The following is a 16,075-nucleotide window of genomic DNA, read 5'->3' as shown; positions in this document are numbered from 1 at the left end:
GCAGAACGATATGAGCAGCCAGCAGATAATCACAGAGCCATTGGACACACTTCACAGACAACAGATCTAAAACAAGTGTCATCAGTCTCCTAATGGGCACCTTGATTTGCTTTCAGAAGTCACATGTCCACCCAGACATGCATTTTCATCTCACTACAACATGAAACAAGGCTGTGACTGTGTGGAAAACCAAACTTAAGAAACTGGATTTCAAGAGGAGTTACCAGATAACCTGATGATTCAAATAATGTTCATCATCTTGTTCACAGCATCTAGTGGATAATTTAACGCAGCGTAACATTTACACTTCAGCCTTATTCTGCTTTACAATGATTTCTTTACGGCTCAGCGCACATGTGCCAGGTATAAAAACACACCCTGCTTACACAGGCAGTGTTTGCATTAGTGGAAACAGCTCCAAATGGAGGTCCAGTTGGGTTATGTTAACACACAGTATGTGGCTTAGTCCCCGTGAATTCTCAAAGCCGGTGTTCAAATAATGCTAAAAAGCAGTCTGCACAAACAAATAAAAGCCTGTTGCTAAATAAAGGTGAAATATAAACAGGTTTAGCTGGACTGTGACGTCTGATGGAAAATCAGAGTAATCTACATTTCCACTGTTTGTCAGCTCAAATAGTTGTGCCGTATTGACCTCCATTATATTTGTCCCTCAAACTAGAAATGGTGTTGTCACACTCTCTTACTCTTGGATTGATTCAATGTTGACATTTTTGTGTCACAGTCAAAGTCTTGGAAAGGTATGACAACCTACAAACAGGGGAAGTGAGTGTACCCTCTGCTTTTTATTACGCTTACCAATATGACCGCCAGGGGGCAACTTGACTGCTTAAAAAAAAAGTAACATTTTTTAAATTCAGTTGCAAAAAAGACACTTCCTGTCACTTGAATTATTGCCTCAGTAAACATTTTTCTGGTGAGCTTTTAGTCTAAATAGCTAGTTTTAACTCTTCTATAGTACAAAATGACATTCATTTTGTCCCATTTTGAGACCCTTCCCTTCATACATGGTCACCCCTGGGTCCCATAACACACAACAGCTGAACTGGAGTCTTTAAAATACAGGCTGCATACAGACCTGATCAAAATCTTAAGACCAGTTGAAAAATTCCTAGAATATGCATTTTGCATGTTTGGACCTTAAAGTGATACTCTGGGATGGAACAAGTTGGGTCCTATCACAAGGTTTAGGGCAGAAATTACCCCTACAGCAGTGATTTTGTGCAACAGAAGCCCAGAGCGCTCGCACCAAACACCCCCTCCCTGCTCCTCTGCCGGTTTCCTCTGCACTCAGACGGGGCCAATTTTTACTTGACCAAAAACACAAATAAACTGACTCCCACCAAAAAAAATCTGATATCAGTCTGCATTCACGCTTTATTTAGAGAATTTTCAGCGCGTTACTTTCACACAAAAACACAGCTAAATAAGGCACTAGTTCTCATCGTGTCGTAAAAAGGCGCTACCTCCGCTGCAGAGCTACAACTGGCTACGAGGCGCTCGCCGCTTAGTGTATCAGGCCGTGCGTGTGGCGTGCCAGATATAAACAAACGCAGGTACTCTGCCAGGACGAAGAGACACAATGGGAACTAGAGCCTCACTTTTTCAAAGTGCTTTTTGTCACACTCCCCCTTCTTGCGTTTGCATATTGTAGCTCTACTTAAAACCTCATTAAGATTCAAATGTGCAAAAGGTAAATTCTAGCAATTTTTCAACTGGGCTTAAGATTTTGATCAGGTCTGTGTACCAAATAGTGACCTAGTGGGAGCCCTTCATCAGTGCAATCTATTATTAAGATTAAAAGCTGATAAAAAGATTCCTATCTTATTAGAATCTTTCTTTAAGACAGGATCATTCTGAAACAAAGGCACAGCTTTGAAATGAGTATGATTTACAGGACAGTGTGTTCATATTTCAGACCTGGCATGGTGACCAGAATGTCTTAAAATGTGTATTTGTGTGTGTTTGATCCCCACAGGACGTGGTTGTCGTGGGAGAGGAGAATTTCACCACGCCCTGTTATGTGCAGATGGACTCTGAGGCGTGTCACATCTTAACAGAGACACTGGGGACATACTGCCTGGTGGGGCAGTCAGTCTGCAAGGCGGCAGCCAAGAGGCTCAAACTGGCCGTCTTTGGACCTGTCTCCTGCACAACTTTGGACTATCACATCAGGGTGTACTGTCTAGACGACACGCAGGATGCACTGAAGGTAAAGTGCTGAAGCTTAATCACCCAAATGCAATAAATCTTAAGCTGTGTAGTTTTTGCCAAGAAGTGGTTTAATGAGTTGTTTTATGGGCTCACAAAGACAAACATGTGACCCACTGTGTGTGAATGACAGGACAGGGGAGGTAAGTCTGCAACTCCTGCGAGGGGTTTCATTCTCACTTTGACCACCCATGCTTCAATTCCTCTCTGCTTATTTGTAATAAGTTTGAGTAAAAGCGATTTAGTGGAATCACAAAAACAAGTTACTTTCACCTCTACTCTTTTTGGAAAGGAGCTGAGAAGCTGTAAACAAAACAGGGTCAAGCAAAGTCAGAATAACGCTGCTTTTGAATTCCAACAAACCTCGGAGCACTGGAGGGACCATCTGATACGGGAGATTAACGTCTGTAATTTATGCAAGCGATGATAAGTCAAGTGTCAGCGTGGCACGCAGCCATGCACACACTCACTCAAACACCCTGCACACGGCTGCTTTAACATTTCAAACAAGCATTTGCGGTGTGAAAACAAAGGTCAGAGGTTGACTTTTTAATGGTGGCGACTTTGTGTAGTATAATTGATCGGTTGGTGTTTCAAAGAAGAAGTCTCCGCTGTGTATCTACAGTAGAGCTGCAGCGTAGGAAGATGATGGGAAGAAGGAATTGATTATTTAGAAAAGGTTGTGGGAGGCATCAGAAGTCATACTGATAACTTATTCCTGCATCAGAAAATAACTGTGTGTGTGTGTGCATGCCTTAGCCGTGTGCTAATTTAGCGGTGGTTACGCAGTTCAAAAGCCTGTAAATAAGTTGATGTTATCAATATGTGTGCTGATCATTATGCATGCTGATGTGTCTGTAGGGCACAGATAGTTCTTAGCTGTCTTGGAGTGTGGGCTTACTTCATATAGAGAAGTCAATTTAAAAAAGGATGAGGAAAAATCCCCACAGGAAGATATGTGCAATGTTTTATTAAAACAACTGCAGCACAGCAGAGACTGATGTGCAGCTTTTTTTTTTTGCTTTAAAAAATGAACAAAGATGATCAGATACATCAAATGCCAGAAAAGTCAGTTTCACTTTTTAAGTTTTTATTCATTTGATGAAATCTAACTCACTGAATTAGTCAGAAAGCAGATATATTGATGGAATACTTACAATATCTTCCAAACTATAAAGTAAGTAGTTTGTGTGGCTAGTGCTAACATAGATTAAACAGATATTGAAATATTATAAATTCAGTATTCACTTTACCTTTTTGCCATGTATTCAACTGTAATATCACACTTTGAGGTCATTTTCTAAAGTTATGCGTAATTTCCAACATCTCACAACAGCCCTGCTATGACTTGCAGTGCATCATTCATCAAAATTTTTAATGAGTGTTTTAATCTTTTGTTCTGTCAAATTAGAAGAGCTGAGCTTTGCTTAAATCCAGAGACTACAGCTGCTGAGATTAGAGCAAACTCTTACGTGTTTCATACATGTATGGTACAGTGTACAAGGCAACATTCAAGGTGGTATTATCTACTGTTATAATGAAACGCTGCATGAAAAGAAATAGTTCTGAGGGCAAGAGTGAACTGAAAGAAGTTGAAGGAGAGGTTTGATGTGTGTATTGTCTCTCTGTTGTGGGGTTTGGTGCAGGAGGTTCTTCAGATGGAGACCCAGATGGGAGGGAAGCTTCTGGATGAGCCAAAGACTCTGAACTTTAAAGACAGCACTCACAATCTGAGACTGTCCATCCACGATATGCCGCACACACACTGGAAGAGCAAACTTATTGCAAAGTACCAGGTAAGAGACACATACACATGTGTTCAGGCTTAAGGAAATTACACAAGATACAAAATACGATAAATGTGTGAAATACCACAGTTCATATGTATAATTCACAGATTCACAGGAGGAGTAAAAGGATTCATGTGATAATACATCCTTGCCACGCAAGCAGCTTGGCTCACTGTTGCACTTTGTGTGTAAAGCTTCAGTCCACATTTAAATAGAGTTGAATTCTCATGAATAATAAAAATTACAAAAAAAGCTCAATACTTGTGAAGCGCTTCATAAGAGAACAAGTTTAGGGTGAAAAAAAATCAACTTAAGCCTTTCATATTTTATCATTTCACAGCTTGAGAAAACTTTGGCCAACCAGCTTTCCTGCCTAAAAATGTTTTATGCAACTTACTTATTCCCCAGGAGATCCCATTCTACCAGGTGTGGAGCGGCAGTCAGAGAAGTCTCCACTGCACCTTCACCCTGGAGAGACTGAGCCCAGCCACCACGGAGATCAGCTGCAAGCTGTGTGTACGGCAGGTGGAGGGAGAAGGACAGATCTTTCAGCTCAGCAACACACTGGAGGAGGTGAGTCCGTGGAAATAACGAATATAATGGAATAATGTAATTCATGGCTGTATGCGCAGGGAAACTGATGACGACAGTAAACAGCTGACGAGAAAAATACTTAATGGAAGTAAACAAAATAATCTGAAATGAACAGAGAGATAGACAGATTTCACATATATCTACTGACTTTTTATTTCTTCAGACCCGCTGTAAAGGTCTTAAGTCACCAAGTTTCTCCGTCTGTCAGAAGTCAGGGTTCCTGCTATGGTTCTGTGACTCTGTTCAATCATTCATGCAAGGGCTAAAGGGTCACATAACACGGGTGGAATAGCTCATCTTTGATTTGCCAGCCCATGCAACCAGTCACTGGATGTGTATATGTGTGTTCATGTATGTGTGTGCGTGTACAGTTTTTGTTGAAGGTCTGACGGTACTTTCTGAATGTCACTGCTTTGAATTCCCCTGTGGTTTTCAAGGGTGATAGCGCTGCAATTTAGAACTTTTTAACCTCTGTTCAACCAGGTGTTCTGACTAAGACTCTTGAGCTGCAGATAGAGGAGCAGTCGTACGAGCAGAGAGGGAATCACACACTGTGTACTCCATCGGCATGGGCTGCCGAGGAAAATGAGTTAGTCGAGGTCTGGAGTTCAGAAAGAAAAAGTACCCAGTGGAGATTGAGTTGCTTTTTCGGTTTTGCACAGATGCACAGATGCTTATCCAAGCACATTGCCTATACTCAATCTGATACCTTACTTCCTTCTCTTTTTCCACCTCTCTCAGCCTTTCTTGCGTGGGCTGTATCACCTGACTTGTTCTAAAGGCTTGAAGCCATAAATCTAAAAATCAAGTTTTCAAAACAAGGTGACCATAAAATAAATAATTTGTGGGGTTTTTTTTTTTGGTTTTTTTTAATATTTAAGAAATGAAGGATTCATCTTTTCTTTTGTGTCTTTAGTTTCCTACTCAGACATCAACTGCTTTGAACAATCAACAACTGTTTTGCTTTGGGGTAATTAGTGATAAAAACACAATTTCTTAGCTTTCTCAAACATTACCTCCGTCTTTTGTGTTTTAAAGTTGCATTTTATTCATCAGCTCACATAAATAAATACGTACATCTTTGATACTACTTCATCTGCTATAAGCTGACATTAGCCTCCATCTACTGTATGACCTGAGGATGCACATCATCAGTTTCTGAATGCAGATGAGCTTCTTCAAATTTAATCTCACTAACATTAACTTTGCTCACCTTTATTGTTAGCTGCCCTATCAATACAGATAAAAACGCTCAATAAAAAAAAATATTAAAGAAAATGTCATTAATGTTCATTTCAGTGTGTTTCATAACCAGCTAACAAAACAAAAAACCTCACAGGAGCTTTAAGCTGCTGGAAAGTATTCACTATACAGTGGGGAAAATAAGTATTGAACGCGTCAACTTTTTTCTCAACTCATTTATTTCCAAAGATGCAATTCAAACAAAATTTCTACCAGACATTGGTATTAACTTAAATAATCCACACATGAAAAGAAATCACAATGTTCAGGTCCATAAATAATGATTATGTGGAATTAAGTACAATAACACAGGAAAAAAGTATTGAACACGCTAACTGAGACTCATCTAATACTTAGTGGAGAAGACTTTGTTTGCAATGACAGCTTGGCGGTGGAGTGCATGGCCTGTTGTTTTCTCTGTAACAATTGTACCTGCTGCCTCCAAGTCTTTCTGGAGCACTTTCAGGGTGGTCCTTGGCTCGTTGAGTACTCTTGACTATCTTTCTGACTCCCTGGTCAGAAATCTTGCAAGGAGCTCCTGTGCGTGGCCTGTTGATGGTAAGGTGGTGCTTCTTTCACTTGCAAATAATGGCCCCAGCGGAGCTGACTGGAATATTCAGGTGCTTTGATAAAAGTCTGTAACCAGCTCCATTCTGATGCTGAGCAACAATCAGGTTGTGAATGTCTTCAGAGAGCTCTTTGCCTTTACCCATCATGAGGGGTGTCGTATTTAACTGCTTGGTGAAACAATCGACCTTTTTTATAGGACCATCAATTTGCTCTAGCCCAGCTGACGTTGGTTTGCACTAAATGTAAGTTCAAGTAATAACTACTGACAGATTTCAGGTGGTTTGGTGCATTTCCTTGCCAAAGTATACAGCCTTTCCATGGTGTGTTCAATACTTTTTTCCTGTGTTATTGTACTTAATTCCACATAATCATTATTTATGGACCTGAATGTCATGATTTCTTTTCATGTGTGGATTATTTGAGTTAATACCAATGTCTGGTAGAAATTTAGTTTGAATTGCAGCTTTGGAAATAAATGCAATGAGAAAAAAGTTGAAACATTCAATACTTATTTTCCCCACTGTATGTCTTTTTTCTCCTTTCCCCCTGGTATAACAATGTCAGGCAACATTGTGAACAAAGTGTTGTTTCACTAAGGAGTTAATATTAACATGTCATCTAACAACTGAAGCAAAACTAAAATCAAACAGGCTTTTTCCTAAAGTTAGGGCAGCTGAGCTGTCATTCTGTACACATCAGAGAGTGGCACTTCAGTTTGGGGCAGTGACAGTTTTGTCACAACAGTAAACATTTATGTGATTACGTATAATCCTTTTTAAGTGGGCGATGCAAAATGATTACTGTGATCACATAGGATGTGTGGCACATACTGTAATTAGAGCTGAACAGGTAGAGCGATACTCATGGAGTCTCTTAATCTCATTAAATAAAATGCCGTGGCCCCAGCCAGCAGTGTCGCGCATTTTCAACAGAAATACAAATGTTAAAAGCATTTATTATGTCATCCACGAGTCACAAATGTCTCTCTGTGTCGGTCATTTAGTTCCACAGCAGAGAGCTTTCTGCTGTAAACTGGGGCTAAGTAGTGGCATTAAATACTAATCAGTCACATCAGCAGTAGCAGTTGTTGTTTCCCTCTGTCAAGCCACTGCCTCCTTTCAGCACAGGAGTGGCAGATTAATAAGATGAAAGTTTAGACGGGGACAGAGATTGGCAGAGAGAGAAAAAGAGAAGCAGATTTTTGTATTCACTTCACTTTTGTATTAATGAAGAGATGTTTCTGTGAACGGTCACATGGAAAAGAAGCAGCTGAGAGATGAACAGAGACTGCAAACAGGATCAGTATGGTGACATGTTGGAGCCAGAGGCAGGAGAGATTTTTTTCATTTAACAAACTCTTCTGCAGAACTTTAACAAAATGAAAAAAATTAGCCAAAATGATTTGGTTTATTTCTGCTTTTTCAGGAGGTCCAGTGCATAGACACGTCTTTAATGGACCCTGCCAGTAACATCACCACCTTAGTGGGTCCAAACGCCTTCCGCATCCCTCTATCCATCAGACAGAAGCTGTGTGGCAGTCTAGATGCACCACAGACAAGAGGCAACGACTGGAGGATGCTGGCCCACAAACTCAACCTTGACAGGTGACACACATGTTCACTCATACCTTTCAGAAAACATGTTTCTTCCTGTGTGCTCCCCTCAGGCTTCTCCTGCATCAGTTCGTCAGGGAAACCCTCGAATGGAGCAGCTTAGTGCTCAAAGATACAACTTAACACACAAATACTAACAAAGCTAATCACAGTGACAGCTTATTGTATTAATTTTCTGAAACTGTTGGGCTTTCTTTTTGGAAAACAGATAAACTTGCATCCCTATAGAGTTTCAGTTTTAAATGCAGCACTACTGGGCTCCTATGCACCTAAACAGGAAAGATATATTTGTGTATTTGCATCTGACTCACAGGTAGCATCCTCGGTGTCTCTATCCCCAGATGTTTGTCTGGATGATTCAGTCGGCAGCTTCATTTACCAGCAGCCTCCGATGTATGAGCAGACACTGAGAGGATAATTGGGCACAAGTGCACCTCATTGTCCCGACGGGCAGCCAGCTCATGATGTAGTTTGTTAATGTGGGCACCGAATATTCCCAATCCGTGGGTGAAAAAGGAACGGCTAGCCAAATTGTTGTTTACTTCCACAGTTCTGCTAAAAGCTACTCTTCAGAAGGAGAGCAATATAATGGTCTAACAAGGAAATACCATCCTTTCATCCTTTCTGCTTCTCTAACTGCTGTGTCACGTGTGTTTGACTTCAAAGTATGACTCAGAGCCATGCCTCCACATATAACTTTAGTACTTCATGTTCACAGTAATCACCAAGCAGCATGAGCTTCCACACAGAAGCATAACTTTTAGCGTTTGGTTTATTTCTCTGACACATCTTATAATGGAAATGGTAGAAATCAACAAACAGCAGCATCAGAAGGTGGATTCTTGGTTTTGAGTTCACTAAACAGCAGGATGCCCCTTATCACATGCTGCAGACAGACACAGACTGAGACACCAAGTGAGGAACAAAGTCATGAAAACAGCTTATTAGATGTTGTGAGAAAGAGAGAATGTGGGAAAAAAAGGAGGAAACTGCAGATGTAGTGACAGAAATGAGCAGAGGAGCGATGGTGGTGTTTTAACAGTGTGCCAACAGAACAATCAGAAGATTTACAGAAGAACAGAGAGTCTCTTTTTATCCACATGAGACTCAAATCTGATGGCTTCTCCACTAAAGCAGTGTTGGGATCATTGTCACAGATGGCTCAGTATCACACTCTTCCTCTCCAACCATTGTGTACTTGACTCTCAGCAGCTATTCTTGTCTATGAAAACTGCTCTGCCTGTGAGCTTGTTGGCACTGTTTAGTGGCCTAGCACATCATAGGAGTGTGTTTGTGTTCCCAGTCTCTTTAAAACAGTTAATAGAACATGAAAGATGATTCAAAGAGGAAATTTGAAATGTTTTCAGCCTCGGATTCATCTCTTTATGTATCCTGTTAAAGGATTTTATCAAGATGGTTTGGTGGATGTTTTTTTTTTTATATGGCATAGTTGTCATCCTGTCAAATATGAAGTTCTTTTATTACATAACAAAAAAAACCTCGAAGTCCAAAGTATTTTAAAAACACTTGGGAAAGAAATCAGGACTTTTATAGTGCAGCTACTTCATTAAGAACACTTTGCTGGTACTGGGTTGAAAACTCTTTTGCCTTCAGAGCTGCCTTAGGCCCCGTTTACATAACAATGTTTTATCTAAATACACTGAAACGGAGTGAAAACAAATCTGTGTTTACACAGAAACGCTGTAGTAAGCATGCCAGGCCTGTAGGTGGTGCTATAACTGTCTTGTCAGCAAGCCGCTTTTGGTAGATCTCCACCAAAGTAGAGTTGAGCTGATCATCTGATGTATTGGTGAATACTAAGTTAACAAGTGGAGCAACAGATGCACATTTTGTATAAAGACAGTCAGCAGATACACCAGATTGAGCAGCACAAGCACAACACGGTAGTTCGGGACGATCGTAACAGCGGTAAAGTTGTACTGTTGTATGCGCTCGTGAGGAGCGAGGTGTGACGTCAGCGTTTCCACTGAAAACGCTGGCTTGCTGTTTACACGGCAACAGTGTTGGCAGCGTTTCAGAAAAATTCCACTCTGGAAACCGTTTTTAAGGCCATGTCCACATGTAGCTGGGTATTTTCAAAAACGCATATCCCCCCTTGTTCGTCTTAAAAAATACATTCGACAACACACAGCAGGTAAATCCACCGGTGAGAGCGGCTCCAAGCACACCAAACCCATGATGGGCAGTGTTTTCCTGACGTAAAACCCCTGCCAGCCAATCAGAATGAGCCCCCTGTCATTCAACTGTGACGTTTGAGAACTGAAAACTCTGTTTACCGGCGTCCACATGAAACCAAGAAACTGGAGTTTTCCAAAATCTTCACTTTGGCCAGAGTTTTCAGAAAACATCGCTTTTAGTGTCGTAAAGCTGTTTGTTTTGTGTGGACGACAGGCGTAAATGTATAAAAATATGTGTCCCAAATACCCGGCTACGTGTGGACATGGCCTAAAAGTTTGCGTTTAGGTCGGCTGAAACGCTGTTTCGGTGTAAACGGGAAGCCAGAGCGCAACAAAACTTTTGCCACCCTAAAACCATTGTTGTGTAAAGGGCCCCTAAATAGCAGACTGCTCTCAAAATACAAAGAGCAAGAAACAAGTAATTAACCTTAAAAAAAATTGTATTGATTTCCATTCTGTTCCTGATCTTTGCAGGTACCTGAACTATTTTGCCACAAAGTCCAGCCCGACAGGCGTGATCCTGGATCTGTGGGAGGCTCAGCACTTCCCCGATGGAGACCTGAATGAACTGGCCGCTGTGCTGGAAGAGATGGGTCGCAGTGACAGTAGCTTCGCCTCCATGACAGCCGAACACTGACGAAGAAAACGTGATCACCATGGCGATGACAGAACTCTGGAGACATAACACGTGAACTCTCTATGGTTGATGCTGCAGCGAGGGTAATGAAGGAATTAGATGCAAGAGGAAAACCACAGTAATTCGTACTGGCACGAGAAGTGCTCGAGCTGCTGTCGGGACTGTGTGTATCTTTTTCGTGTTTATTTGAGGAGTGTTGCAGCATTGTATGTGAAGGAGAGGAAAAACCCAACCTAGAACATAAACTGAGTTGATCAGGAACAAACGAATCATCAAATGCCTCGAAAAGGACCTTGTCTGGTGTAACACTAGTTGTTCTCCTGCTGTTATTTTATTCTGAACAAAAAGAAGCAGGAAAAGGAAAAAGAGGTACTGACCTTGAAAAGCTCTGTAGAAATGAAAGAGAAATATGAAGGGAGAGGATCTAAACTTATTACAGAGGAGTGGGAGAAGGTAGAGAGTGAGTTACAGAGTCTTTAGTAAGGCGAGTGTAAACAGGGAGAGAAGCTAAACAGATTACAGAGGAAGGGAGGATGTAAACATGAAATGATGGAAGGAGCTGCAGGTGATAATCTGTAAGAATAGGATAGAAAACAGATAATGAGAGAGGGGAGATAAAGAAGTAATCCCTCTGTCCTCCTCCGAGCCTTGGCTGTACGTGTTTGCGGGTACAGTTTGTTGTTTTTATATCGTTTCCTAGGGAACGCTCTATGTATTCTGCTGTCCATATGTGTGGATCATTTCCTGCTAACAGAGTTTGCTACACGGTCAATCAATGGTCCTGACCAGAAACAAGCCCCAGCCCTGTCACTGAGTTCTTCTTTTCAGAAGACAACATGAAGAATTTGAGTATTCTCTTTTTGCTGAATACACGTATTCAGTTTGTGGCTTTTCTTTTACATGTAGATATTAAACCATCCAGGTCATAGGAAATCTCAGGTACAGGGTCAAAGGCAACAAAAGCTTTCTGGCCACTTGCCTTTAACTTGTGCCTCAGCCTAGATAATAGTGGACACAAACCTTAAGGGAAAATAACGCAAATGTCACATGTGCAAATCTACAGCGGAGAATTTTAATTAATCAATTTTAAAGGTGAAGCTAGAAAAAAGTAAAACAAATGTAAATCTCAGAATTCTGTAAAGAAAAGTTGGAATTTGGCTTTTATCCTTTTTATTTTTTTTTTAAACTGGCCTCACCTCCAAAAAAAACAAAACAAAACAAACAAAAAAAAAAACAGTGTCCCTTACCCACTTCTGTAGAAGCACTTGTGATCTTGTATGCAGCATTCAGCACATTTGTCTGAAACATGAAAAATGTGTGCCACTGGAGCCCTTGATAAACCCAAATATTCATATATTTAAATTTTATTTATATGTTTTTTTACATGTGAACATATTTGAAACATTTGAAAATGTTTGTGGTTTTCCTGCAAGGCAAGTTAAACGATGAAAAAAAGAAAAAAAAAGAAAAAAGGAACATTGTTATAGTGGTTTCAGGTGCCACAACAGAAATATTGTCTGTTTTGAGGTATATTAAAAACTGCACTTATGATAAACAGATAAAAAAAGGAGGGATTGAACTCATCAGTATTCACTCTAATGCCCAGAAGTGTGCAGTATGGTTCAATGTTTGCTTTAACTCATTGTAGAGATAGTCAGGGAACATTTTTTACACAAGGTAATCAGTCATTGTAAAACATTCAAATCAAACTCTTCAGGCTACATCTCAGATAAAATCAGGTGTCAACACGTTTTCTGCAATGATGCTGCTGTTCAATTTGCTCCTTTAGAGAAGTTGTTTGTGAAGCCTGATAGGAAATTCCAGCCTGGGCTGCCACATTAAGTAAACCACAGTCTCTAATCCAGGCGGCTGTCTGAGAGACTGATGGGGCTTCTTTCTGGACAGGGTCCAACTCAGAGGAGAGGAGAGAGTGAGGAAGCAAAAAGGAATGAAACAAAGGTGGGAAACAGGGGATTTAAACACAGTAGATATACAGAGTGTCACAGTATAATGTGATAGTGATTTAAATACAGCTGATATCGCTCATTAGCGCTTAATGTACCTAATATACAGGTTTATCACTCATGTTTTAATTTTGCTAAATATATATCTGGTATAAATATCTATTTTTCTGTCATAGCTATTTCTCATCACCACAGGATGTCAGTTTTTCATTCATGATCACCACAGTGACTTCACTGGTCACAAGCGCCACCTAGTGGCTCCTGAAGAGTGACAGCATTTATCTTTTTTTAATCGTCTAAAAACATGTAAATATATAATTATTATTATTATGTTTATTCTTATGACCTTGTAATAGCATATTTTTCGGTGGTCATTGTTGTGTTATAGTAATTAACATTATTTTGTTTTGTTTTTGCCATTTTGATGTGTTTTGGTGTGTCTTGGTGGGTCAGATTTGTAACATATCAGTGAGTTGCTTCAAACGATGTTCAGTCAGCAACCAACATTCCAGCTCACAGCGTGTTTTTGTCGATAATGTTGCCATTTAGAGCTTCAACACACCAATTGAAAGGGGCTCGTGTAAAATGAAATGTAATATATTTGTGCTCAACCAAGGCTGGCTAGCTAATGTTTGCTTTGACTCAGGTTGGCTGATGAAAGGTGCAACTATATCAAGCCTGCTACAGGGAAAGAGAGACAGCCTTATTTTTAGTGGCATTTGAATAGTTGTCGAAAGCCCCACGAGACTTGAACTCACCATGTAGGGGGCGACAGTAAAAAAACAAAAAGATCAAAGGGAATACATGTAAAATATTCAAAAAGTGCAGTTGGGATGCTCTGAACAATGGAGAGAGGCCATATGAACCTGAACATCACATGTAGGGAAGAAACGGAGGAGGATAATGTAAAGAAAACACAGCTGAGAAACAAAGGCCAAGTTAGCAGCGATACAAAAGGTCAGATTTTTTCCTCTCACGACAGATTTTATCTTGTGGTTTCCCACAGGAGGAAACCTTGAGACATTGATTTTTCACATTGATTTTTCTTTCTTTCTTCAACTCTATGTGAGTTCAAATTTGACCTCTTGTATCAATGCAAAATGTAGACACAAAGTCCTCAAAGTGCAGATGTTTTAAATTCTGAGAGCCTTAATTGCCCAGTGTAGAAAGATGCATGGTTAAATGGCAGAGTGGATGTTTTGTATGTTTTAAAATGCAACTGCTGATGTCAGGTGAGAGGAAATCAAAGGGAAGAGTTGTGCTAACTTTTGAGGATTAAAGCCTAAAACATCAAGCCATCAATTCTGTTTGTTTCAGAACAAATACGAACCCAAAGGTCATGACAATATTTTCATACAGTGTGATCATAAACATCCTATGTAACTTAAACGCAGGAGACGAGATCACATTTTCACAGCATGCACAAGGAGACCAACTGTCAAAAAGATGCACGTTACCATTTCATGTGTAACGTTGCCTGTAACCTGATCCCTGCCATGTCTTCACTGTGCAGTTTACCAGCAGGATAGACTGTTTGTGAAAGGAGAGTTTTCATACCAGGAGAGCAAATATGGGCCTCCAGAGGGTGATCCTTTGAGATGTGAAAATGGAAAGAAAGTAGTGTTGAGAAATCAAAGTGTGTACAAATATTTTCTATGCGCAGTATGTACAGTTGTGTACTGTCAGCTATAGTTGGCGAATTAAAAAAAAAAAAAGAGCAAAACAGTTAGATACAAGTTTGTATGTTTCAATTTTTTTTTTTTTTTTTTTTTTTTTTTTCTTTTTAATTTAAGTTTCTTTCCTGTTTTGTAAAAGCGGTGTCTACTATGCAAACTTGGCATTGGTCATCATGATAGAAGTCTATAAATAGAGCTGTAAGTGCTTGTAATCGCATTTTTATTTTACTATCGGAGTGATTTAGTTTGATTAGTGCCGGGTGGTGTTGGTCCATTTTAGCTGGCACACTTCATGATTCTTGCTCAACCTTGCTGAACGCTCGCCTCTCTATCTCCTCTAATTGTTTTCTGTACAAAATGTAAGAAAGAATTTTTAAGACAATTAATAAATTATATTTATAAGCAACGCTGGAAAAAAATGGTGTCTGTTGTTTTATTTTAATTTTTTAATTTTTTAATTTTTTTCACAGAACACGGAGTGCTTTATAAAAGATCAGAACTTTTAAATCTTTTTTTCTTTGCTGTCTTATAACTGGACAAAATGTCTTGTTACACTTCAAATAAATCAAATATAATCCAGTTTCCAGAAGGGGGGAGAAAATTTGCCTGCTGCATGGTCAAACCAGTTTTTGCCTATCACAATAAATTAAGGTCCCAGTTTGGTCCAATATATAAAATGAAGTTCACATTTGGGTTTACACTGGGTGTTATGAGGTGTTTTAGGCAGATAATGGACATCTCTTATTGGGTAGTGAATGGAAAAAATTGGTTTGCAATACTTTCCTTGGAACAACCCCTCTGTGAAATTCATATTCACAGATCGAGGCTGATTAACTGGTTTAAAGAAGTGGCCTGAAGGAGGAAAACGGAAACAGAAAATCCTTGTGCTGTCCCTATTTAACATGCTGTGTGCTCAGCAGCACAAATAACTTGTAATGAGGCATGGTCTCTTTTTAAAAAGAAGAAAACATGGTGAGAGGCATTCCTGAGAGACTTGTTAGCATGCACCTTGTTCAGCTATGACAAACTGCATTGGCTGTGTGGCTGAGTGGAGTGCTTCACTGTGCGGATGTTTAACATTTTTTCCTGGATAAAAACATGACTTTTGAGTACATTAGGTTACGATGATGATACACTTGAGATTTAGAAAAAGGTGCTGTAAAACATTAACCTTTACAGCACCTTCAACAGTGACCAGGAATCCAACTACTTTAGTTTCCAGGGGCCAGAAAAAAGAAAATTATGGATTTTGAAAATGTTCATCTCACTAAGTCTACCGACTGGGGAGCAAGTACTTTCTAGGCTTCTGAGTACCAGAGCGCAGTATGTTAGAATTAAATGAATGAGGAAATTTGAAGCTAATTGACGTCTTTTTTTTAATGATCTGTAAGATTACGCCGTAACAACCCAGGATTAATGTTGTTGTGATGATCCAGCTCACATAGTACATCATATAGATAAACAGCCCAAACACCAAGGAGTTCATTATAAATCAACATAACATGAAGCACTAACATCTATTTTGGCCAGAGGAGGGTGCTTATATTACACACAACTCACTA

The 16,075-nt window shown here is 39.8% G+C and overlaps 1 protein-coding gene across 3 annotated transcripts in view; it reads left to right on the top strand.

Annotated features, from left to right (window-relative positions):
• The window catches only part of LOC141790959 (netrin receptor UNC5C-like), a 231,512-nt gene extending 216,592 nt beyond the window's left edge, over positions 1-14,920 (top strand). For all 3 annotated transcript variants that reach the window (XM_074671129.1, XM_074671127.1, XM_074671128.1), the window contains 5 exons: positions 1,997-2,230; positions 3,876-4,025; positions 4,428-4,592; positions 7,851-8,029; positions 10,711-14,920. In XM_074671129.1, coding sequence (XP_074527230.1) covers positions 1,997-2,230; positions 3,876-4,025; positions 4,428-4,592; positions 7,851-8,029; positions 10,711-10,873 — 891 coding nt within the window. In that variant the 3' untranslated portion in view covers positions 10,874-14,920. The remainder of the gene's footprint in view (positions 1-1,996; positions 2,231-3,875; positions 4,026-4,427; positions 4,593-7,850; positions 8,030-10,710) is intronic.
• The last annotated feature ends 1,155 nt before the right edge of the window (positions 14,921-16,075 follow it).

This window comes from Halichoeres trimaculatus, unplaced genomic scaffold (genome assembly GCF_033239565.1).
Source record: "Halichoeres trimaculatus isolate MK-OKI-2021-1 unplaced genomic scaffold, fHalTri1.1 fHalTri1_scaffold_5, whole genome shotgun sequence".
In the NCBI taxonomy this organism is placed as follows: Eukaryota; Metazoa; Chordata; class Actinopteri; order Labriformes; family Labridae; genus Halichoeres; species Halichoeres trimaculatus.
The sequence above is the reverse complement of the archived record's forward strand: the minus strand, read 5'-3'. Positions and strand labels throughout refer to the sequence as shown.